Genomic DNA, 25,217 nt, shown 5'->3' on the forward strand with positions numbered 1-25,217 from the left:
GGGTCTGTCTGTGATAACCCTCACACAGCTGTAACAACTCAGGCATAACATTCATTTCTTTCTGGAATTATAGGCAACTGTTTGTCAGCCCGCCCTCAGGAATCCAGCGAGCTCCGGAGGGTAGAGCTCACGGTCTCATCCCCCATCTCCTTCCGGCATCTCGCACTGTGTTTTCCCTGTGGCTTGGCCTCCCACGTTCATTCCCCACCCATCACTGTGCATGCTGAACCCCTGCAGGATGACCCCCACAGACCGCCCCGCCAGGGCTCTCTTGGCCCCTGGCTTTGGGCTGGTTTCTTTCATTGAGAAACATGGGAAGGGGATTGGAGGGTGGAAAGAGAAAAGTTGGAGTATTTCTCCCTTTCACTCCCTAGCTCCTGGGTCACGGTTTAGCAGGGGTTGTTTCCTCTTACTGTTTGCCCCAGGCCCTGCCATAGCCCTCTCTGGGATCTGGTCCCTCAAGGCTTATGGGGAATAAGGGCTCCATACTGTAGCCAGTCTCGAGGTACACTCCCTTCATGGGGCTCACTTCCCAGTGAATAATCCCCTCCTTCGACTCCCTTCAATTACCTCCTTGACAGTATCATTGGAGCTCCACAAAAGCTTATCGAATGAGGGGATGGGTGCATGCACCATTATAGAAAGGATTTAAGAAAGATGGAAGTATTATTAAATACCTACTACCTTCAAGGCATACTAAGCTTGTGGAATTGGCTCGCAACAGCCCTTTGGAGTGGCTATGATTATTTCCACTAGAGGCAGAAAACTTAAGTCACCCGCTCGATTTCACAAAACCTATAAGCAGTGATATCAAAGTTGTGTCCACCTCATCACTCAGCTTTACCCAAACCTTTTAAGTCTCAGAAGCCCCACAGGACCCTCACCCCAACACCTTCCCCCTTCAGCCCAGCCCTTGCAGCCCTTGCAGCTCCTGCCTGTACATTTCCATTAACAGAGAGCTCACCGCCTTGGGGTGGGGAGAGCCTGGGCCCCACCTGTGGTCTCCATCCCACGACTTCCCAACCCCCAGAGCCCATTCTCTCTTGTCAGTGGTCTCTCTCAGTCCCACTCTTCATTCTTTCCTCCAGAGACATGGATGCAAGGCAGGGCAGGGCTGGCATCCATACAAGGCCTCAAGACAGAGGTGAATCCACACGGGGGCTATGGGGGACCATGTGTGTGGCCAGACAGGTCTTGTGGCCCCCGGGCCGCTATGTCTGCAGGAATCCTTCCTGGGCCACATGCCACACCAGAGAAGGTGAACTTACCAGGCCAAAGACACCAGGGAGAGGGAGCAGGTGGGCAGGTGCAGAGAGAGGCAGAGCCATGCCCAGGATGAGACGAAGGGCAGCAATGCCAACCTGACCGACCCCCTCCAAGGCTGCCTGGGTGCACAATCTCCACCTCCACAAACACCACAGGGCCCTGAGCACGGCCTCATTTGCCCCCTGGGTTCACTCTGCTCAGATCACTGTGGGACTGGGCTGGCTTCCAGGGAGGCTGCGCTACCGAGAAGGACCTCAAGGGGGAGCCCACTCTCAAGGGGAGGGAGTAGGCCTCTGTGGGGGGGGTGGAGACTCCAGATAGGGCCCCCATTCGCCACCCCGCACAGGGCTATAGGGCCTGGAAGGGCAAAGTGGGTTCCTGTTCTTTGCATCCCAAGGACCCAGCCCGCATGAGGTGCTCAACAAATATCTGATGGGTAATTGTCTGAATGAACGATTAAGACTTCTGGTTATACCTGGTAGACTGAAAACTTCTGTTCATCTCTGTTTCTTCCCAAACTCACTAAAATGGCAAAAAAATGCCTTGCTAAAAGCTAAAATCTACAAAGAGAAATAAGGCAGATGAGAGCACGGAACTCTGGAGATTCAGGAAGTGGGTGCACCCGGTGCCTCTGAAGGCTGGGTTCCGGGACAGGTGGGGCTGGAAATGGGAGAACTGGTTGAAAGTCTGTATAAGGAGCAGTTAGCTCTCCGATGCCCTCCACGAGCATCTACCCCTCCCTGATCCTGGCCAAAGGCCCGAGGTTATTCTAGAGTGTTGGACCAGAGAGGCCTTAGCCACTAGGTACAGCCAGGGAAAGAGAACTGGGGAGTTAAGGGGAAGTCTGCACACTGCAGCTCCTTCCCATGCTGGGCTCCTTGAACAATGACAGATAGGAGGAAAGACCCAGTAGAGATGACAAATGCTGCAGTTCTAGCCAAGGACCACCAGCCATTGGAGGAAAGCCTCCAACTTGAAAAAGAGCTTACAACAACATGATTAAATTAAAAAAAAAACAAAAACAAAAACAAAAAACCAAAAAACAGAAAGTAACTTAGAGGAAAATGGTGATAACATAGGAAACAGAAGGAAAAAGGATGACCAAATATTCCTAACTCAATGACAGTCTTGTTCGTCTTTCCATCTCTCACATTCAGCACTGAGCCCAGAACATAGTAGGTGCAAATAAATGTTTGCTGAATAGTAAAATAATAACTGACCACAACTTGGATCTAAGCTTTAGAGTAACCTCTAGGAGGACCTCTCTCCCATCCTCTCCCCTTACCACCTTCTCTTCAGCAAAAGGCACCCAGGGATGCTGTAGAGGCCTGATCAGGGTCACTGGCTGCTCATCTGCGATCCCCAGGCATCCTGTCCCTCCTTCCCACACCAGCCCTCCAGGAGTATGCTCCACTGCATACCCCAACCAATTGAGAAATGCAACCAGCTGGATTCACCCAGTGGTGTGCTGGCAAATGTTTAATAATGGGCTCTCTGGGGAAAAGCATTCCAAATTGTAGGTGTTGGCTGATTTCTGTGATGTAAACACTCTCATCATGGTCGATTCTAAGCTGCAACCTAGTCACTGAATGTGGAGCTGGGAAGAGACGTGCACAATCGGCTCTCACTGGCTGGTCTGACCTGGCTTCAGCACACCACAGGATTCACCCCCGAGACACCCTCAGGCCACTTCCGTGGGTAGAGTGGCCCCTGGCTCCATCCCCCTCCTCCATCAACCTGTGAGTCTAATCTCAGTGTCAGCTCTTCTGGACAAGAGCAGGACAGACCTGGGGTGGGGACTCAATCTCCCACCAACAAGCCAGGAGGCAGAAGAGGCAGTTTTATATAAACTGAGGCTAGAGACGGGGATCCCTAAAGACCATGTTCACTGCCTGTATTTTTCCCCATTCTCCAGTGGCTTTTCTGACCCAGATAAGAGGAACTAGTAAAAGGGCAGGGTCAGGGTCAGGGTCAAGGTCAGGGTCATAGTCAGGGTCATGGTCAGTGATGCATCTTATCTATGGAAGGCTGCCAAACCTGGACCATGAGGGTGGCACATGGGCATTGCTTGGGACTCAGAGTCAGATGGGGGGTTAGGGTTACTCTTGGGGTGCAGGGATTAGAGTCAAGTCCTTCCAGCTCTTCACGCACCTCTGGACAGAGCCTCACTGCACAAAACCCTCCCAGTCTCAGTTTAGCCACCCAGAGCCACCCACTCAGATGCCAGGGAAAGAAAGGACAATCTTTAATTGCTGCCGAGAAAAGAAGCCTCCCTTTACCATTGTTGACAAGTGGGCAGGGCACAGCTCTCCTAGCCCAGGCACGGGCCACTCCTCCTGGAGTGACCAGCTCTTCCCCTCTGGGGCCTGGGGTCCTGAGGGTGAGGGTGCGGGGCAGGGGGCTTCCGATCGGCACGGGCCTAGCTGCGCCACAAGACCAGGTTGGCGGCAGGCACATCAAAGATCTTGCGGGTGTGGTCAGTATCCCGACGGTACAGGTAGCCACAGGTAGGCTTCTGCAGGGTGTAGAAGGGGTTCAGGGAGTTGGAGTACTGGGAGGTGTAGAAATTGAACCTCATCTTGTCCGGGTTCTGCCCCCTGGGGTCCACCACCACCGGCACATAGGCCGCCGCCAGGGTCTGCTCGTGGTCCTCCTTCCACATCCGGGACAGGGGTGGGCGAGAGACCTTCACCTGTTTGCCTGATGGTGTCTTCGGCCCATGGCTGGGTTCTGAGATTTTCTGTGGGTCCTGGGAAGAGAGGGGTTGGGGGAGAGCTGGGGCATCAATCCCTGGAACTTCGGCAGCTAAGGCCAAGGGCAGAAGGGGCAGGAGGAAGAAGGGGCCGCTGTTCAAAGCCCACAGAGCCTTCTGGAGCACAGAGCTCCAGAGCAGGGGAGAGCCTTCAAGGTCCCCTGAGCTGAGCCCCTGGTGATGCTGGCCTCTGTCTGGGGGGCTGGGGGTCATCTTCAACCTCCCTCTTACCACCAACCCCACCCATCAGTGCCCTCGGCGTCGCACTCATCTGCAACCCCCTCCGGCCCCTCTGCCAATGCCTCTCTCTCCGGCAGGGCTACTCCAGCTCTCCACCAAGCCTTCCTGCCTGCCAGTCCCTTGCTTTTTTCAGCCTGTGCTTCACCCTCACACCAGAATGAATCTGTGTTTTTGACCAGATCATATTGCTCTTCTCCTCAAAGCTTCTTTTGCTCTCTCTACCTTGCCTCGAACTCCAGACCTTTGAGGATGGTCCAAACCCTCTGGTTTCGCCACCTCCTCTGGGTCCTGGCCACATTAGTCTGCTTCTCGCTCCCTGCTCACTCCTTGTATTTCCACGCCGCCCTGCCCGTGCTCCGCTGCACCCCTAGCCTGGAATGCAGCCCCGCCGTTCATTAGGGAAATTCTGCCTTTCCCCTCACACCGGGAGCTGCTGAGGGGCCATGCCCTCCTCTTTCTTTATCTTCAAATTTCCCTTACCCTTGACATGACAGTGGCCTCCAAAATCCTAATCCCTATTTTACTCCAGACCAAGGCATTTAGTGAGTGTTCAATCAATGTTGGTTCGCCTGAACTGAATTCTACAAAAGGGTAGCACCCCTTCCAGCCAGCCAGCCCATTCCATTTTAGAACATCTCTCATTGTTACAAAGTGCGTCTCTGCCCACCAATGCCTGCCTCCCCCTAAGCACCACTCTTTGGGTGATCAGGGGTTGGGGTCCACTCACTCTCTAGGAGCCCCCCCATCACATTTATCACATTGTACTGACCCTCCTATGCTGCCACCCTCCTTGACCATCCTGTGACTCAAACGTCTTATTCACCTTCAAATCCCACCACCTCCAGGTACCAGATGTCCGTTTTACTCGGTTGTGCCTTGACAGTACAACCCAGAGGAATTCACGACCAGGTGCCTCTAGGTGAGCACGCACCTTCCCTGTACATCAGGCTGGCTCTGTCCTCCTCCCCCAGGGTACCCCAGGGGAAATGCATTTCCTCTGGGCCCAGCCTCACAGCCCTCCAGCCCCCTGGCCCTGGAGAGCAACCCCTAGCTACAGAGTTCGGTGGAAGTTGAACCCAGTCCTCTTTCAAAAGAATTCCAGGTGCTCAATTTATAATATAAGCTCCTTTGCATTTAATTTACAAACGATTTGCCCAGTCCCAACTTGCCCAGGGCTTTCCTCCAAGGCAGTCTTTGCTCCTATTGGTTTTTACCCAGGAATATATGTTGCCCTCATTTCTGCATTTCAAAAATCTTCCTATCCTTCCAAGCCTGGCAGCACTTGGAAGCCTTCTCTGATGCTCGCAACCCCTACCCTGCTGGCCCCGTCCCTTCTGTGGTCCTTTGCAGGGCTGGGACTAGGGTGAGGCAAGCATTGTACCTAAGGTGCAAAATTTAAGGTGCCACTGGCTCTCAGGGTAGCACCAGTGCACTGAGAGAGAGCACCTCATATTTTGCACCCTGGGCATTGTGCTTGCCTCATCCTTCTCACTGTTGTGGTCCTTTGTGGGGCTCCTGCTAACATCCCAAGAACCTGTAAGCTGCTCCCAGCAGTCAGAACCTATTTATCCTATTCATCTCTGCATCCCTGGGGCTTAACCAGGTGCTGGTTAAGCCGGATAGAGAGATGACCAAGGGCTCAGCAGCGTCCCCAGACTCTTCCAGGCTCAGCCCTGGGACCCAGTGAGATTACAGGCAGAGGGCAAGCACAAATGAACTCTGTACCAAACCCTTTAAATGGATTATCTCTTCTAATCCTCACATTAACCCTTTGAGGCAGGTATTATTATTAGCCCCATTTATAATTGAGACAACAAAAGCGAAGGGTTCAGTAACATTGAGGCTCACGTGGCTGGTAAGGGACAAAGCTGAGATTCCAAGGTCTGTACCCTACAGTCCAGGACAGGCCTCACGCCCACTGCACTGTGGGGACGGGGCCTGCAAGGGGCCTGCTCATCGTCCTCTGTGCCCTCACCCCACCCACTGCTGCTGAGCTCCGCTGGGTGCCCTGGGCACAGGCCAATAGCCAGGGCTGCCCTCCCCAGCTTCCGGGCCCATGGGAGGGTAAGGCAACCAGATTTCCCAGTTTGGCAACAGTATTGCAGGGTTTCAAAAGCCAGATTTTGGTTCTGGGTTCTTGGACCCTACGTGGACAGGAGAGCACACTGCGAAGTGAGGAGTTTACTCTGCGAATTACCATCTCTTAGTAGAGCTGAGGATGTGGCATTAGTTGCTCCATTCATTCATTCCAAAACATTCTTGAGCACTTGAAAGCCAGGCTCTGGGGGTGAAGGTTAACCAAGAGACCACAAAGATGAAAACCAGAGTGCTTGCAGAATAGGGTTGCTCGACCTCGGCACTGTCAGCATTTGGGCCCCATAATTCTTTGTTGTGGGGCTGCCCTGTGCACTGTAGGATATTTAGTTTAGCAGCATCCCTGGCCTCTACCCAGTAGAGGTCAGTAGTATCTTCCCAGTCATGACTACCAGAAACATCTCCAGACACTGTCAAGTGTCCTCCGTGGGGAGCAACCCGTCCCCCGTGGAGAACCACACCTGTTCCATCTATGACAATGTCTTCATCCTCCGTGTTTAGAAGTCTAGGCTGACAGCCTGGCCCTGCAAAATGTTCCCTTTCCTGGGCCACAGGAAGGGGCTCAGGTTTCTCTGGGTTAAGTAGGTGTCCGAGGCTGTGGGGTTCTCCTGCTGCCACAGAAGGGCTCAGCCTGTGGCCGTGGAGGTGAGGGAGCTGCAGAGGTCTCTCTGGTCAGCCCCCTCCCCCACCCCAGCCAACCCTTCAGCCTTAGAGGGCCTGGGCCACACAGACCCTTCACCTCAGGCTCAGGGGGGGCTGGCGATGGCTGGCAGAGGCAGGTGCTTTCAGAATGGGGGGGGGGGAGCTGATTAGAGACCCCAGAGAGGGAAGGGAGAGGCTCTCTACAAACTTGACTGAGCATCTACCAAGTGCCAGCACCAGGCTCTTAGCTCAGCCAAAGCTTCTAAAGGCCATTTGAGCTGCCACCCCATCGTTCAGACAAGGAAGCTGAGGCTCAGAGGAGTCTACGCATTTGTCTACATTCACACCATTAGTTTGAGGGGCCGGGTAGGCACCTTCCAGAAGTCTCACAACTAGTTAGAGTGTGAACCATGATTTGAACATTTCCCCCAGCCTCTGCTCCTTCCCAGGCCCTGCCCCGGGCCCACCTGCCAGCTGTGCCACAACCCTCGGGGCCCTGGGCACTTGGGCTGAAGGGGGAAGGCACACACCCAGCCCCCTCCAACCCCATCCAGGAACTGGCACTCACAGAAACTGGGGCAGAGGGACAATCCGGGGGAGGAGGAGGAAGAAAAGGCAATGTGGGAGGAGCAGAAGGGAGCCCCAGCCGTCCTAGCCTTGGTCCTGCCCCTTCCAGGGGCCATGCCAGGTTCCAAGTGACTAACTGCAGAGGCTGGGAGCCCTCCATCCCCTCCCCAAGGCCCAGCTCAGCCAGCTCTGGAGGCAGGGTGGGGCCTGAGTACATACTTTCCAGGTTAACAGCTGGTTTCATTTAACCGTCTCCTCCCCTACACACGTCCTCCCTGCCAAGTGCACCCCGTGTATCTGCATGTGAGTGCATGTGAGTTCAGGGCAGTGGCTCATAACCAGAGGTGATTCTGTCTCCCAGGAGGCACTTGGTAACATCTGGAGACATTTGTGGTTGCTGTGACTGGAGTCTGTTACTGGCATTTAGTGGCTAGGGGCCAGGGATGCTGCTAAACACCTTATACCGCACAGGACAGCCCTCACGACAAAGAATTGTCCTGCCCAAAATGTCAGTGGTACCACAGGTGGGAAACCCTACTCTAGAGCCTTGAGGAAAGACCTCCCTTCTCACCTGCTTCCCACAGTCCTCACTTAAGCCTCCCAGTCCACAGGAAGGGACCATGCTTACAGGGCAAGTGGAGGGTGTCCCAAGCCCCTCCCTTTTGGATCTCACTACCCTATTTTCACTTGGGTTTTAAGCTAGAGCCAAAAGAAGGAGTCTAGATAGAAATCTCCCTCAATGACCCTCACCCCTGCAGACAGACCCTACACAGGGTCACCCCTAACCAATGCATTTATTACAAGCATCTGTCCCTTATACCAGGATTTAGAATGGGGAAGAGCATGACTGAAGAGTGGAGCTGAGTAGGGCGAGAAGACTTCTCACATGCTATTACTTAGGCCTTCTAGGAAGACATGTCCTCTCAGATACTCCAGGCCCACACAGACATTTGCACATCTGCTAGCCTGGCCCATGCCTGAGACTCCAGCACTGGCACCTCACTCGTCGGTGGAAACCCTTGTGCCCCACTGAAATGCAAATAGCCCTTGGGTGAGGCCACTCTGTAAGCCTCCCAGGGGCACCTGGGATGTGCCCGGGCTCTGGAGATGGAAGGTCTGGGCTCAAGTCCCAACTCTGCCCTTACAGGTCAGGCAACCTTAGGCAAGTCCTAGAACCTCTTTGAGCTTCAGTTGCCTCATCTGCAAAACAGGGCTAATAAGGACATCTACATCACCAGCTATTTGTGGGGTGCGATGAGTTGTAAGAATTGTAAAAGCACAATGTAAATGGTAATTATCATCAGCCTCATCTGGCAGTTGTACCTAGGTTTTGAATGTGCTCATCTGAACCTTTTGGAGAGCATGTTTGTCTGAGAATGGGGCAGAGGGGCTCTGAAGGGGAGGGATGGAGAGACCAAACATAGGCCCCACTTCCTTGGGAGGCTGGATAGCCTGGGGATCTAGAGTTTAGGGCCTGGAGCTACCTGGGTTCAAATTCCAGCTTCCCCACTCACTAGCTGCCTGATCTTTGGCCAAATTATAAGCGCTCTGTACCTCAGTTTTCCCACATATGGAGTAGGAATAATAAGAGAATCTACCTTGTAGGGTGACTTTGAGGACTTAATGAAACATTCCATGTAAGGTGCCTAGGCTGCTTAAGTACTAAACACATCTTCGCTATTATTATTACCAGCCACGAGCTTGCCTAGGACGTGGGGTAATGCAAACCGAACAGCCCAGGAAGCATCTTGGGGAAGTGAAGGGGCAGAGGAACCAAAGGAGCTCAACAGTGGTCTACCCCCTCCCTCTTGCCAACTAGAGCTGGTGGCAGCCGCCCACAGTGGGGGAGAAAGAGCCAGGCAGTGGCACTGGCATCCAAGACTTTTGTAAGGGGCCCCCAGCTCCCAGACATGAGGGTGGCCCAGGCCAGGGCCTTCAAACTCCTTCCTGCCAATCAGACTGACTTCCTGTGACCTTGGGCTGTCCCACTCCCACCCTGGGATGTCACCCCACGTTGGACATTCTTGACCAGGGCCTTCCTTGGCAGTAAGATGGGACTTCGGGTGGTCAGGGGCTCCTGGGGCTCCCAGGGACTCTTGGGAGGGGACAAGTGAGGCCAGCTTATGCGGGGCTGCTAGCAGTGTGATGCCTCTTTGACAACACAATTCCCTGTGTCTTCTCAGTCCAGACACACAGGGCAGGGCTGGGGCTAAAGGTTCAGGGCCTGGAAGGGTCGTGTAACCTTGACACCGGCCCACTCTGCTGCTCCCTCCTTCCACCATCCCCGAGGACCAGTGCACCGTTAGCCCCAGCAGTGGGGAGAATGGGACAGATCACCCTAGTTATTCGGGTGCCCCCAGGAGTCCTAATGTCCCCTCAGAACTGCCCTGTGCCTCACTGGCAGGCAAGAAATGCACTCAGCCAACTGTCACTCCTCGTTCTCGCTCTCCATCTGCCTTCCGAATTACAGGGATGGACAGATGGATGGATGGATGGATGGATGGACAGAGCAGTGAGAGGATACATAGGCAGGTGGATATAAGGGTAGATGGGCAGACCCTCCTGATTTGAGCCCTGATTACCTCCTTAGCTCACCTCCTGCTACCTTTTCCATCACTCTCCAGGCAGTAGCCAATTCCTCAAACATGCTCTGTTCTCTCCCATCCCTCTATCAAATGTGCAAGATGGAGGGACCAAATATCTGCATTGTACATATACAATAAACAACTGGTTGATCACAGGACTGGGTCCTGCCAGGAGTGTCCCTAGCCTAGGCCATGCCACCCTCACTGTGGGAACCTCAAGAAAGGGCAGTGACTGGGGAGATTTCCTTTGGGAAGGCATGGCCAGTCAAACCACAGCTATCTTCTTAATTTCATTTGTAAAATGCATAATGCTTAAGATCACGGCCTCTGGACACACAATGCCTGGGTTCAAATCCCAGCTCTGCCACTTCTCAGCTGTGTGACTTGCACAAGTTACTTAACCTCTCTGTGCCTCAGTTCCTACTCGTCAAAGTGAGATGATAATAGAATTCACCTCATAGGCTTGTTGTGAGGATTACATGAACATAGATAGGAGTAGTGCCTGCTACATGGTAGGTGCTATGGATGAGGTGGTTATTACTTTTACCTGCCACCTCCACAACTGCCTCCTCCCAGAAACCTCCCTTCTCTGACATTTCTGCCACTCTCCAAGCATGACTTCCTTTTATTCATTGTCAAAGTTCCCGGAAGATAAGGACTGAGGCTCAGACCCCACTGTATTGAATGGGTGTTTGGAAGGGATGAGGAGAGCAACTGAGACTCAGGGCTGACTGGGGGCATGGTATCGCACTGATACCCCCCAACACCTTGTCACACAGGCACAGCCCCCTCCCCTCCTGCCCTCTCTGCTGTTGGGCAAATGGTTTGAAGTGTCCTGCTGCCACCTTGTAGGTTTGTCATTTGGACATTCTCTCTGCCTTCCTTACCTGCTGTGTGATTTGAGCAATTTACTTAACCTCTCTGATCCTTACTTATTTTTCCTTTTGTGGACCTCAGGTGAAGAGCAATGAGTTATTTGTATTCCTTTCTTCATAGTGCATTATTATCCTTGGTCCATGAAAGACTCCTCTCTTGTTTTATTAATTTTTTCCCTTTACCTCCATTCTCCAACCACATTCCCCACCCCACTCCAGCCAGGGGCAATCACTGTAATGTGCTTTATAAGAATCTTTGTGTGTTCTTGCAAAATATATATAGTGTTTTGTGTGCAGATAGTTTTAATTTACATAAGTGGTACTGTTTATTTTAGATCTCCTTCTGTTTACTTTTATCCCTCCCTGCTGTTTTAAGATCCATCTGTGTTGCCAAATGAGCATCTAGACTTTTGCTTCTGACTGCTGCATAGTCCTCACCGAGGGCACCCAGGGAGGAAACCCCGGGTGCCTCCAATGCTCCATCTCCTCAAACAACATTGCAATAACATCACATCCACGTCCACATACAAACTTAAGGAAATATTCCTAAGAGCAGAATTGCTTGGTCACAGAGTATCGGTAAACCTCATCTGAAGTCTTCTATTCCCTATCCATAAAATGGGTGCATTGCCCCTTTCCTTGTGGGGTCAATGTGACAGTAGTGGGTTAGTGTGTGTGTAATCCACTCGGCACTGCGCCTGACGCACAGGAGATGACAGGGAGTGAGGGAGATAAGCAGAGCCTGGCAGGGGGCCGCACAGAACTGAACCCAGGGCTTGAAGTTCGGCTCCAAGGTTTGGTCTCCAGAGCATGTGGGAAGTGGGTGGGGCTGTGTTGATTCCTGGAGGGTGAGAGCTGATCTTGAAATTTAGAACCTCCCACGGCCTGAGCACAGGGCCTGGTGCAGAGGAGATGGTTATACCCAGGAAATGCTTACTGCACTCTCTTGAGATGTCTCTCCTGTTTCCTCCCTCTTTCCTCAGAGTCCTAAGTAGCCTCCTCACGCAGAAAGTACCAGACAGCCTCATTTTCTGTTCTGCCTCAGCTCTGTCCTAAAAAGATCCTTTTAACCAGACGTGAAATCACTCTAGTATTAGACTGGAGTGTGAGTTTGAAGGGAACATAAAGAGCATTTGGCCCTACCAACCCATTTTACAGATGGAGAGACCGAGGCTCAGAAACTTCACAGCCTCACGGGAGTTTAGTGGTAGAAGTAGCCCTAGAATCCATGTCTCCAGGTCCCTTCCACTGCTCTTTAAAAAAAGAAAATGCATTCCACATTAAAATTATGTTTTTTAATCATCTGTAGTTTTAAGTTAAAACTAATGATATAACAGAGCACAGGACCAAAAGTTAAAAAAAAAAAAAAGAAAAAGAAAAAGAAAGCAGATATAATACTGATACTCCAACTGCCATGTTCAGTTCACTGTTTTGTTCCTTCCAGGTCTCTGGCCATTTATGAATACACTTTGTATATTTGCAGTCACAATGCAGATAGAATTTTGTTTTTGACTTTTTTTTACTTAACAATTCTTTTTTTTTTTTTTTATGTACATGCTCATGTATTATTTCAGTTTGTGGGATATTTTTACAACCGGATGTTTTTACCTGGCCTTCAAGGTGACCTTGTAGACAATGGTCGCCCCCTGTCTCCCGGGCCCCTGTGGAATTTTTCTTCTCGAGGTTCTCTGTTGAATCGGCACTGTTCTCTTGCAGCTGCTTGTGGCCTTCTTTCTGTCTTTGCTGTTCTCTGTTTAGCATCTCCTAGCTCAAGGCCAGGGTAGGGAAGGGGGGTCAGGAACACATGGTATCTGAGTGCCTACCACGAGGCAGCCCCTCTGCTGGGAACCTAATCCACTAGCTCACTGGGTTTCATGACAACCTTGTGTTTTATAGATGAACAAACTGAGGCTCCGAGAGGTTGTAACTTGCTCAAGGTCACAGTTGTTTTTTTTCCTCTCATTTACTTTATTTTTTTAGAAGCAGTTTTACTAAGATATTCACATACCATACAAGCTATCCAACATGTAAAATCAATGGCTTTTAGTATAATCACAAAGTTGTGCATTCATCACCACAATCAATTTTAGAATATTTTCATTACTCCAAAAAGGAAAACCCTAAATGCCTTAGCAGTCACCTCTCAATCCCTCTAACCTTTCTCCGCCCTACATATCTACTGATCTAATTCTGTCTCTGTAAATTTATTTAAAATTACATTTTATATAAATGTAATCATACAATAGGTTGTACTTTGTATCTGGTTTCTTTCACTTAGCATAATTTTTTAACTTTTGTTATTTTTAATACAGTTTCTTGGAGATATAGTCACATACCCTACATTCATCCACAGTATACAATCAACTAATCACAGTACCATCATAAGTTGTGTATTCATCATCAGAATCAACTTTTAAACATTTTCCTTACTCCAAAAACTAAAACTAAAAATAAAAGTAAAAAGGAACACCCAAAACATTCCATCCCCCCCATCCAACCCTATTTTTCACTTAGGTTTTTTCCCCATTTTTCTACTCATCTGTCCATACACTGGATAAAGGTAGTGTGAGCCACAAGGTTTTCACAGCCACACAGTCACACCATGCAAGCTACATAAATATGCAATTGTCTTCAAGAATCAAGGCTACCAGTGTTGCAGTCCAACAGTTTCAGGTATTTCCTTCTAGCTATTCCAATACACTAAAAAATGAAAGAGGGTTATCTATATAGTGTATAAGAATGCGCCACTGAAATTTTTTGTTCAATTTTGCTTCCCCCTTTTGGTCAAGAAGATTTTCTCAATACCATGATACTGGGTCCAGAGTCATCCTCGGGAGTCATATCCTGCATTGCCAGGGATATTTACAACCCTGGGAGTCATGTCCCATGTAGGGGGGAAGGCAGTGAGTTCACCTGCCACGTGGGCTTGGGGGTGGGGGGCACATCTAAGCAACAGAGAAGTTCTCTGGGGGAGATTCTTAGGCACAATTAAAGTAGGCTCAGCCTCTCCTTTGCAGCAACAAGCTTCACAAGGGCACACCCCCAAATCAAGGGCTCGTCCTACCAAATTGTTAGTCCTCTATGTTTGTGAGAATATCAGTAATAACCCAGGTGGGGAAGTCCAACATTTCTGCATTTTCCTCCAGTTCCCCAGGGGAGCCCTACAAATATATCCTCATTCTCTGCCCAAATTACTTTGGGATGTATCAGAATTTCACACTAACCTGTACGAACATACCAGATCTCACTTCCTATTCAAAGTTCCATGTAATTATGGTGTTTGAATAAACTGACCATACAAGTTAAATTATTTAGTGTGCTGAAGAAAACATAGATCCTGCACCAAGTAAATATCTCTTCTTCAAGGTCACACTCTCGACAAATAGCAGAGTGAGGATTCAAACCCACTCTGGAGCCAAGATCTTTCCCACTGTGTCATGATCCCATCAACAGAGTCCATAGAAAAAAGGAAAACGACCCTCTCCCCAGCACCCCCAAACACACCACTCCCCCACCAGGGCTGGATCTTAGACCCCCACACCCTCAGGCACCAGGTAAGAAGGTATCTCTGAGCCTCCCCACACCCCATATCAGTCCTGTGTAGGAGTCCACACTAGCCAGTCCTTGCCCTTAGCCCAGACCACCTCTCCTCGTCCACCGGCCCAGCCCAGGGGTGCCAAGGTTGGCAGGGTTGAAGCCCACACTCCCTGGGAGGCCTAGGGAAACCACTTCCGGGACTGGTGGGATAAGGTGTCTCCTGCCTGGAGCAGGAGGCTGGACAAGACGACCCGCAGCTGATTCATCTGGGAGCTGGGGGATGCTGGGACACCTTCTGACTTTTGCCCTGGGGAGCTGGCTGCGGAGACCAGGGTGGGAAGGAAGGTGACAGGATGGCTCAACTGCCCTCCTCCCACTCAGAGGCCACCCTAGCAGCCAGGAGCCCTGGGCTTTGCCGGAGGAAAGACCACCAACAACACAGACCTGACAGGTCTCTGGAGAGATTGCAACTTCCGGCCCCATACCACCCCACATTCCAGGGAAGGCCAGTAGAGCCGGCTCTCTCTCCGAGTTTACCTAGTAATTGCAGAGGTTTAATTACAGGATTGGGCTTCGGTCTGTTTGGAGGGGAGGCTGTGATCTAGTTGTTTCTTTTACTAGGGGAGCAGGTGTGAGGTGTTCTTAGATGACCACAGTGGATGCTAGCTGGACAGAGAATTAGGCCCTGACGCTCCAGGGAACTGGGCCTCAAAACCTGCCAGGCCGACAGGAAGTAACTGGGAAGGGGAGGAGGAGAGCTGGCCACCCCTGATCCTTGGCCTTCCCTAGAACAGGAATGAAATCTGCCCGGGGGGAAGCCCTTTTGGGGTGAAATAGGTGATGTAGGGCAGAGAGAGCCTAAGCCCCTCTGGGGTTCATGCCCCACCATCCCCACCCAAAACTAACCCCAAAGCAAAGGGGACTCGGGATAAAATGAATAAACACCAAGGAGCGCCCCTGTGTGCCAGGCCCTGTGCTAGGCAATTGACATCCATCGTCTTACAGAGTCTTCATAGCAGCCCTAAGCAGGGATGTATATCACTCCCTATTACTCCCGGGTTACAGACGAGGAAATGGCTCAGAGCTTTTTTGTTTTTTTTAACTTCCTCTACCTTCCAGCTATTACCAAGACTTTCCTTTCTTCCTAAGAAACGTCCCACAAACAAGCAATTATGCTTTCTGTTTTCATCAGTAGCACACAAGTCCTGGTCCCCATTCCCTCCTGCGTATATCAATTAGCCAACTGATTAACCAATTGAGCAGCCTCCCTTAGCCTCTCAGCCTTTCTCCTTGCCATCAGTCTTTCAACTCGCTGCCAGATGAACGTCCTTAAACAGAACGGTTAGCAGTCACCCTTGCCTGCTCAGGATCCCTCAGAGCCTCCTGGTAGCCACTGACTCTACACCAGTGCTTCTCAAACTTCAACTTGCGTCCTAATCGCCTGGGTATCTTGTTAAAATGAAGATTCTCTGCTGAGTACCTTACTCCACTAGCTCATCGAACCTGATAGCAATGTTAAATTAATAGCCGATTTTACAGATCAACAAACCAAGGCCCCGAAAGGCTGTAACTTGCCCAGAGTCTGGGAAGGGCTCGAGATTTTACAGGTCTAAGAAGATCCCAGGTGCTGCAGACACTGCCTGCTGCCAGTTCACGGATCCCACTTCAAATGGCAAGACTTCTAGACCAAACTCCCCTGTCTAGCAATTTTTTCTTTAAATTTTTAATAGGAAATACATTTACACATTTTGAAAATTTTTTAAATATTAAAAGGTATTCAGGCATGATTTTTTTCTGTAAACCTGCAACTGCTTTCATTAAAAAAAAAAAAAAAAAGGAATTTAGTGGAGTCGCCCTTACACCTGCCCAGTTCCCCTACCTTCACCCCCAGTAGAAACTGTATTAGTTTCTTAGTTTTCCAGTTTCTCTGTGCCAATAAAAGCAAAAGAGATCATACCAATCCTGCCCAACCCCCTCCCCACCCTTCATGAATGGTAGCATACTACATACACCATTTTGTTAGCACTTTATCAGTTTTTCCTGGAGATAACTGGGTACAGGCTGCTGACTTGTTTTTAGAGTGCATTATTATTCCACTGTGTCGAAGTGCCATAATTTATCTAACCAGTCAACCTGACGGACATTTGGGTTGTCTCCAATTTCTCCAGCTGATCTTTTTAAGCCCTCCACACCCTCTCCAACCTTGCTATGACCTCTCTCTCATCCCTTAATTCTTAGCTCCCCCACCTTGAGCCTCTTGAGCCACCTTGATCTGCTCTCCCCAGATCCTTGGCCACCCCCCGCCCCCCACCCCCCACCATTACTCCCTTCTCTGAATCTCTGTCCCAGGCCAGACTCCTCCTCACCATTTAACTCCCCATTGTTCATCTCTCCATGTGTCCCTGTCTGTCTCCCTAAGTAGACTACAGCAACTTGAACTCAGGACCCATGTCCTTGACTTCTCTGGATCCTTTACAGCCCAAAGTTGGGTACCCAGTAGTTCTCAAAAATATGAGTAATATATCGGAAGTTACATGTGAATGGAGCCACTTGACGGTGACTGCTGGGGTTGGTTCTGAGAGTAAGGGCCCAGGAGCTACCCAAGGTAGGAGGGATTCATACCTTAGAGGGCTCCCAGAAAGAAGTACCTCAGTTTTTAGAGCACACAGGTGGGTTGTGATGATGCCCAGGGTGTAATGGTGTATCTGGGGCCCCTGTGCCTCTCCAGTGTAGACGGGAGGAGAAACCAAGATGTGAAGGCAGGAGAGGGGAGAGATGGATCTGGATATGTGTGTGTGCCCTAGAATGGGCTCCTTTCCTTTTCTATTGACATCCTTGTCATCCTTCAGGGTCCAGGTAGTCTCAATTCTTCCAGGATGGCTCCCTGGACCACTCCAGCCCACGCTAACCTCCCACCCTCTGAATTCCTACTGCGTGCTCTAGCAGCAGCAATTGCAGTGCTGTATTTAGTCATTCATAGCCTTGATTCATATAACCTTATCCCCCCAATGAGATCCTGAGATCATCCATGGTAGAAATAAGACTTCTATACTTCTCTTATATACCCTGTACCCCAAACCCACAGCATAGTACTGGGCACTTGGGAGAAACTCCACAAATATTCACTGAATGGAAGGGAATTGGTTCCAGGAGTGGCAGAGTAGCAACTGGGGGTGGGACAGAGTTGACCACAGGTAAGTTTCCAACCAAACACATTTGGGGAACATGGAATGGATATTTTTATAGATGTTCCTGTCCCCCTCCCCATCTGCCCCTCAGCCCCTCCCCCCAGTACCTGGGGAACAATGTCCTCACAACTCCAAAGACCCAGCTCATCCTGTCCATTGAGGCTGGAGCAAATGAAGGGTACTTTAAAAAATGCCACTGTCATGAAAAACAAAGGCAGGGGACTATACTAATTAAAAGATTAAAGAGGCATGGCAAGCAAATGCTATTGTGAGTCTTGATTGGACTCTGGATTGGAAAAAAATTTTTTAAATGGGGATATAACTCAGAAATTTTGAATTTGGAGTATATAGTGATGATAACATTGCATCAATGTTAAATTTCTTGAATGTGATGATTATATTGTGGTTATGTAGAAAAATGTCCTTATTCTTTGGTGATGGATGCTAAAGTTTGGGAACAGAGGTGCCATAACCACAACTTTCAACTTTCAGCAAAAAGAAAATGAAAAAAAAAAAAACTATATATATATATATATATGAATGTATGTATGTATATATGTGTGGATAAATGGATGGGTGGCTAAATGGATACATAGAGAGAGATAAAGAATATATGGGACCATATTAACAATCAGTGAATCCAGGACAGGGGCATATAGGTGGTCACTATACTACTCTTTTAAGTTTTCTGTAGGCTTAACATTTTTCAAAATGAAAAGTTGAGGGGGGCTATGCCTTTGGTACAAAGAGTAATATGATTCCAACTATCCAGGAGGAAGCAAAGGGGAAATTTGGCAGTGGGTGCTGCTGCTGGGGAGCTCAGGGGAAAGCTGCTTATCTGTGATTTGGTCACCTCCCACTCAGCTTTCTGCCTCTGCTCTTCAGAGAGCGTCAACACTCTAACTCCTTGGCCGGACTCTCCTTCACTCTCAGCATCTTTCACACAAAATCTTCCAGGTCCTCATCTGATGGGTCCTTCCCCAATGGACAGCCCCCCACTTAAGTAGGATGGTACCCACAGTGTCTAAAAGCATCACAGCTCAAATCCCTGGAGAGTGAACCAAACCCACTTAACAAATGACCCATCTTGGGTTTTAAGAAGATTATAATCATTTCACAGAAAAAAAAAAACATGTACACAAAATGCCAAGATTTAGTCATTCTACATTCTCTTTGGATCCCTATCAATGGGCATATTTTCCACAGTTGTCATTGGATTAGTACACTAGTTACAGCTTTTCCTCATCTGCCATGTCTTCTTATGGGCATTTCCTTACATTCATTGAAGCCACGTGCCTCATGTTTCTAGGGCCCAGAGAGCCCCCAAAGTGCTAACTTGTCCAGCCATTCCCCTAGTGTTGAGCACTAGGGTTATTTCCAAAGTCCCCTCGTTGACCTGGTCATGAACGTCCTTTAAATAGGGAACGTGCCTGCCTTCCTCCCTTCCCAGGGAGAAGGGTGGAGGAGAAGGGCCAGGAAGGAGACCTGGGTGGGGGTTGGGGGTGCTCATCTCCCAGGCCGGGTGTGGGCTGGGCGAGGTCCCCAGCCCACCGGGCGGGCCGTGCCAACAATGGCCTGTTGTAGAAGGAGGCCGGGAGGAATGCGGCCCGGGGAGTCGGGCGGCGGGGCGGGGCCAGGTCTCAGCGGCCGCCTCTTACCTGTCCAGGTAGCTCGCATTTCCAGGCGAGCGGCGGCGCCCGCAGCACCTGTCGCCCGGTGCGCGGGCGGGGAGGACAGCGGGGGCCATGGCCCGGTAGAGTCCCCTGGGGAGACCGTGCGGAGTTCCGTCCCGGGCAGGGCAGGGCGAGGGAGGGAAAGTCCTTCCTCGGCGTCCGCGCGGCCTGCGGCAGCATGAAAAAGAACCAGACGGTGCAAGGCACCTTCAGCAAACTCTTCGGGAAAAAGCATGCCACCCCCACCACCACCTCCCTCTACGCCACCAACCCACCCTGGATTTTCACCCAGGAGGCCGCGGAGGAGGAGGGGAGCAGGGACTTGGGTGAGTCTGCCCGAGGGGAGAGGGGGGCGCAGGCCCTGCCTCCCCTCCAGGGGCTCCCACATTCCCGGCGGCTGGGAGGGCGGGAGGCGCCGGCAAGGGGCGGAGGGGAAGGAACACGTTGGAACCTGTGGACTGGCAGAGAAGGAGCTGCTGGGAAGGGGAGGAGGCGTCTGCACCCGGGAGTCTCTGGGCAAAGGCGGCGGGGGGCGGGAGGGGCGGGGAAAGGGCCGACCCGTCCCAAAGAGAGATCGGAGAACTTTGCCGGCCCCTCAATCGGATCCCCAGTTCCACTTCCGAGGTGTTTCTTTCCCTCCCGGGTGGAGGTCCTGTTTGCGTTCTGCTTGCCAGAAAGGCTTCCTGGGGTTTGCAGCCGCGTCCCCACCCCTCCGCCAGTGTGGTTGAGTCAGAGGTGCTCGCCGCCCACCTGGGGGCTAGGGCGTGGTCTCGTCGTCCCAGCTCGGTTCTACTCCCCTAGCTCGGGCCTGGGCCTCTCCTGGTCCAAGGTCTCTCTCCACATGGTGGTGATTTCCTCAGGCAGAGAGAGGGGGCTGCCCTTTTGGGTGCTCACATGCGTGGCTCTGTATCAACGAGGCGCAGAAAAATTCAACAAGGGCCCTGGCTAGGAGGCTAGCAGCCTGGAGGGACAGGGAGTCACTTCTTGGGGTCACAGGCTCTTTCTAGGCCAACGGGAGGCCTGCATCGCCCGTGGGCTCAGACAGAGGAGCCAGAGACGGGACAGTGGAGGCCAAGGAACTCCCTTCCTGTCCCCCCACAGCTGCTGTTCCCTGAGTCAGGGTGAGTGGCTGTCTGCAGGCTTCAGAAAACCACAGCAGCCCAGCCCCAGGCTCTGGCTGTGGGTCGCCTTATCACTGCTACTTCCTGCAATCCCTGCTTTAGCTGGGAGGAAACCAGGGGCATGGGGACCGGAACTCACTTCTTGGGTATGTCCCCCGGCCCTGAGCCCCAAAGAGAGTCACCCATCACTGCTTTAGTTCACTTGCCTTCATTTTCACCATTTTATCCTAAACGACCTTCATGGCCATGCGCTGGGACCCATAGAGGATGTTACAGCCTCACCCTGCTGTGGGATTGAGCTCAGTGCCCAGGTTACCACAGCTGGTATACCAGGCACCATGGATAGGACCAGGCCGATATGATGTCACCCCTCCCTGGCCCAAAGATCTGACCCATGAGTGAACAGAACTAACCATATGCTGTTCAGCCCTTTCTGAGCCTTTGCTGTAAAAGATTACTAAGTGCATAAGGAAAAGAGAAGAGACATGAATTCTGAGTGGCAATAGCATTTGAGCTGGGAGGGAAGGGCATTCTCAGACCAAACCCCAGGAGCAAAGGCTAGGAGGGACAGGGCACCTTGGAGACATGGTCTAGGAACTTACTCTGCAGGTGTGCTGGCATGTGTAACCTGTGCGGCCTCAGCAGCTCCCCTCACTGAAGGAAGACATTGTGTAGCAAACATTTATCCCTTATTAGGTACAATGTGCCACTTTAAAGTCTTTGTTTTGTCAACTCATTGACTCCCCTCATTTAGCCTATAAAGCAGGTACTATTATAATTCCCATTTGACAGATGAGGGACTGAGGCTCTGGGAGGCTAAATGACATGCCCCACATCCCACAGCTTTAAATGGAGGGGCCAGGATTTTTTAAAAGTGTACAATTCAGTGATTTTTAGTAGACTTACAGAGTATGCACCCATCACCACAATCCAGGTTTAAAACATTTCCATCATCCCAGAAAGTTCCCTTGTGAGGCAGAGCCAAGGTTTGAACTCAGGTGGTTGGCTTGAGAGACACACTCTTACCCAATTTGCTGAGTTGACTCGGGAGGAAGGAGATCCATGGGCGAATTGGACTTGGAGGGCATCTGCCTTGAGAACATTCTCCCCCTACACATGCACACACACACACACACACACATGGGCGAATTTGACTTGGAGGGCATCTGCCTTGAGAACATTCTCCCCCTACACATGCACACACACACACACACACACACACACACACACACACACACACACACACACACAGATCCCCCAAGGGGAGGCCTCAGAAATGCCTGTCAGTTACCTCCTCTACATTTTGGCCTGGACTGATCAGGTTGCTGGTGTAGATAAATCTCTCTGGTGTCCTGTCACTCCCAGCCGGCTTGCCTTCACCAGCCTAGACAAGGCTGGAGCCCAGGGGTCAGCTGCCAGTCCCCAGGGCAGGGCCAGGCCCCCAGCTGACTCAGCCTGGTTGAACCCGCCCTGCACATGGAGGGGCAAAAAATAGAGCACCCGGCAGTGCAGTGTTTCAGGGGTGTTCCCCAGGATGCTGGTTGGCGTGGCAGTGGGCCGCCTCCCTGTGGAACAGGGCTTGGGAGTGGGGTGAGAAGGGGAGGGGCTGGTGTTGGGGGCTCTGACATAACGGACAGAGATACCAGACCTGGTCTGGAGTCCTGCCTCTGTCAATTATGTAGGGGTTAGCCACTCCCTGGACCTCAATTTTTTCTTCTTTTAAATGGAGATGGTGTCCAGACTGCCTGCAGGACAACTGACTGAGGTGGTGTATGTAGCAGTGCTTGGGAGAGCATTTAACATCAAAGTTCTAAAGCAGGGATTGGCAAGCTATGCCCCTGGGTCATATCCGGATCCGGTCCTTGGCACATTTTTGTAAATAAAGTTTTATTGGAACACAGCCAGCCACACCCTCATTTACACATTCTCCATGGCTGCTTTTAAGTAGCAACAGAGACTGAATGGCCTACAATGCTGAAAATATTTACTATCTGGCCCTTTACAAAAATTTTTAAAAAACTTGCCCACCCCTGCTGTAAGGCATGGATTATTGGCAGGCTCTTTTCTGCTTCCAGCACTTCCTCATCCGTTTCAGTCCTCTTCCTAACGTAGATGTAGACTGGAAGGAAACTGAAGCACTAAGAGGTCATCTTAATGGGATTCATGTTCCGTAGAGCTCTTCAACATTCTCCTGGAGATACTGGCGGGACCTAGTCCTTAGAGATCAGGCACTGGACAAAGGGGGAAAATCAATGGAGGGGTGTGTAAGGGAATCAAGGAATAACCACTTCCCCAGTGCCACAGACATGTGAAAATGTGTTTGCACAAGGGTAGGCCGGGTGCAGCAGTAGAATGCAAACAGCCGCATGAAAGTGGTGACAGGTGAATTTACTCTAATATTTATTTCAGTAACTATTAGGAGGCCTTTGGTTAATGCAATTGCAATCCCAATTAAGCCCCCTCCCTTCCCCCAGCCCCAGCGAGAGTCTTAAAGGCCTCTCTATTGTTCTTTAAATGCATGAGAAAGGGAACAGAGCAGAGGATCTTTGCAAATTCTGAGATAAGGGATGGGGCTGCTGCTGGAGACTGAGCTGCCAGGAGCTCTAGACTCCTCCCTCAAGCCTCTTGGATTAACTCTTCTAGTCCTTCATCTACCCACACCACGATGCACCATGCTCATCAGTGGGGCACCTTTGTTTCGGGGGGGGGACTCTCCTTCCTGCCCTGTTCCTCCAAAGTGTGAAGTGCCTTTGTTGCAACCACTTAAAATGCCGGTTGCTACCCACCCCCACCTGCCTCTCCATATACATATGAAGTCAGATCCCTGGGTTAGGGCCCAGGATCTACGTGTTTAACCAGTTCCCCAAGAGATTCTTTTGTACAGGAAGATTTGAGAATTCTGGGGTTTCCTTCCCCAGATGGAGCCCCTTGAGGACTCCCTGCAGGGTGTACAGTAGGTTCTAAATAAATGTGTAGCGAATCTGACCAGCTCCTTATCAGGAGACGCCCCCTGCTTCCCGGGGTGGCTGCTGGCTCTGGGGCCCCTGCTTTGGGGGTCCCCTGACCTTGTGTCTCAAGCCATGCTATAGAGTGGGAAGCCATGGACTCCAGGGCTGAGCACATATTTCTGGCTATGGCCTGGCTGGCACCAGCCGAGGAAATCTGACCTGTGCTTTGCAGGGGTGTGAAGGAGACTTCTGTGTACTGCTGTCCCCTGGAGGTGTGCTGTGGTTTGCCGGCAGTTCTGTGCACACACACACACACCCTCCCTGCCGCTGCATTACATAAGCTCCTCTTGTCTCTGTAGTTCAGATTCAGAAAGCCAGGCCCTCCCTTGACCCCTGCTACAGGGTGCCCCTTCTCTGTAGCCAATAAGAAAGAATAATCTCATTGCTGTGCTGAGGACCACACTTTGAGTAGCAAGTCTTAGCCAGGCAGTAGAGTGCCCTGTTTGCTGTGCTCTTCCCCCTCCAGTCCCCACACAGAGGGTCCTTTGAGCTGCCCCACCCCAAGGATCCCCCTTTTCTGTTCCCTCCTCCTCGGCTCCGTGGCTCCCTTCCCCCCTCCCCTCCATCCAACCTCCAGTGTCCCCTCTGCCCTTGGACAGAGGCCTCTCTGGTGCTTGGGTCAGGCCTGCTGGGGCTTGCTGGGACAGACTGGCCTTTCCAGGTTCCTGTCATGTGGACCTGTTAATTAGCAAGAAAGGGCCTCACTAACGCCATTTGTGGGCTACATTCACATGGGGCCCACCCCCAGCTGCTTCCCTGAGAGGCAGGGCCTCCCCTAGTGGCAGTGGATTGGCTGCCCCACCTGGGTAGAGGTCGGGGTGAGTTCTCTTTTGGGGTTCTGGGTTACTGTAGGTCAAGGCAGCAAACTCCCATCCTAAGCCCCTGGAATCCGATTAGACCCGTAACTTCACTCCAGGGGTCATTTGGGGGTTCCCAGCATTTGGGACCCCCCCGCACCATCACCACAGCCATCCTCTCACCCTTGCTAGCTTCTTCCTGTCCTCTGATTTTGGGAAGCTTCCTGTAAACGCCACTTTTCAGGTGGAGAAACTGAGCCTGCAGAAGGCTCAAAGTCCTCAGGTATTACCTGGGAGGGGGTGGGTGGCTGGGCTGGGCTGGATCTGGGTCCTAGGTCCATTTGCCTGCCTCCATGCCTCACCAACTTCTAGTTTCACTCCAGAAAACAGGAGAGCACGGGAAGAGCAGCTGGGTCCCTTCATTATTTCCTTGCTCTGCTGGCTACAACCAGAGGGAGTTGGATTTTGGAGTCAGGCTGCCTGGGCTTGAATCCTGGCCCCTTCTGCTCACCAGCTGTGCACCCTCAGACAGAGGACTTAACCTCTCTGAGTTTGTTTTCTCTTGTGCAAAATGAGAATAATAAGAGCACTTCTCCTGCAGAGTTGTTGTTAGAGCAAAATGTAAGGCACTTAAGGTAGCGTGTGGTGCATAGTGCTAGATAGTTGTTAGACATTAAAATTTTTCCTATTAGTTTTCTCTCTAGTTTGGACCTGCATAGGATTTAGGGAAAGTGCTAAATATCTATCCTGGAATCTTTCTGACCTCAAGCTCCATGAATGGCTTTGGAGCTGGGGATGAAGAGCTTATCAGCCTTTCAAGGTTTTCCTGGTCCCTGAACTCTGTGAGGAAAGAAATGCAGAAGATGGGGTGA

General features: G+C 51.1%; 2 protein-coding genes across 2 annotated transcripts in view; one reads left to right on the forward strand and one right to left on the reverse strand.

Annotated features, from left to right (window-relative positions):
* Nucleotides 1-3,327: 3,327 nt before the first annotated feature.
* GUCA1ANB (GUCA1A neighbor) lies at nt 3,328-19,637 on the reverse strand. Its single transcript, XM_037844590.1, has 2 exons — nt 19,405-19,637; nt 3,328-4,015 (listed from the first exon to the last, which is right to left on the reverse strand). The coding sequence occupies exons 1-2, from the start codon at nt 19,597-19,599 to the stop codon at nt 3,686-3,688; spliced, it is 525 nt and encodes a 174-aa protein (XP_037700518.1). The 5' UTR covers nt 19,600-19,637; the 3' UTR covers nt 3,328-3,685.
* The window catches only part of C7H6orf132 (chromosome 7 C6orf132 homolog), a 33,884-nt gene continuing 28,108 nt past the window's right edge, over nt 19,442-25,217 (forward strand). The window contains exon 1 of the mRNA XM_037844589.1: nt 19,442-19,745. Within this exon, the coding sequence (XP_037700517.1) occupies nt 19,598-19,745 (148 nt within the window). The 5' untranslated portion in view covers nt 19,442-19,597. The remainder of the gene's footprint in view (nt 19,746-25,217) is intronic.

The sequence above is a fragment of the Choloepus didactylus genome, chromosome 7 (genome assembly GCF_015220235.1).
Source record: "Choloepus didactylus isolate mChoDid1 chromosome 7, mChoDid1.pri, whole genome shotgun sequence".
Lineage (NCBI taxonomy): Eukaryota > Metazoa > Chordata > Mammalia > Pilosa > Megalonychidae > Choloepus > Choloepus didactylus.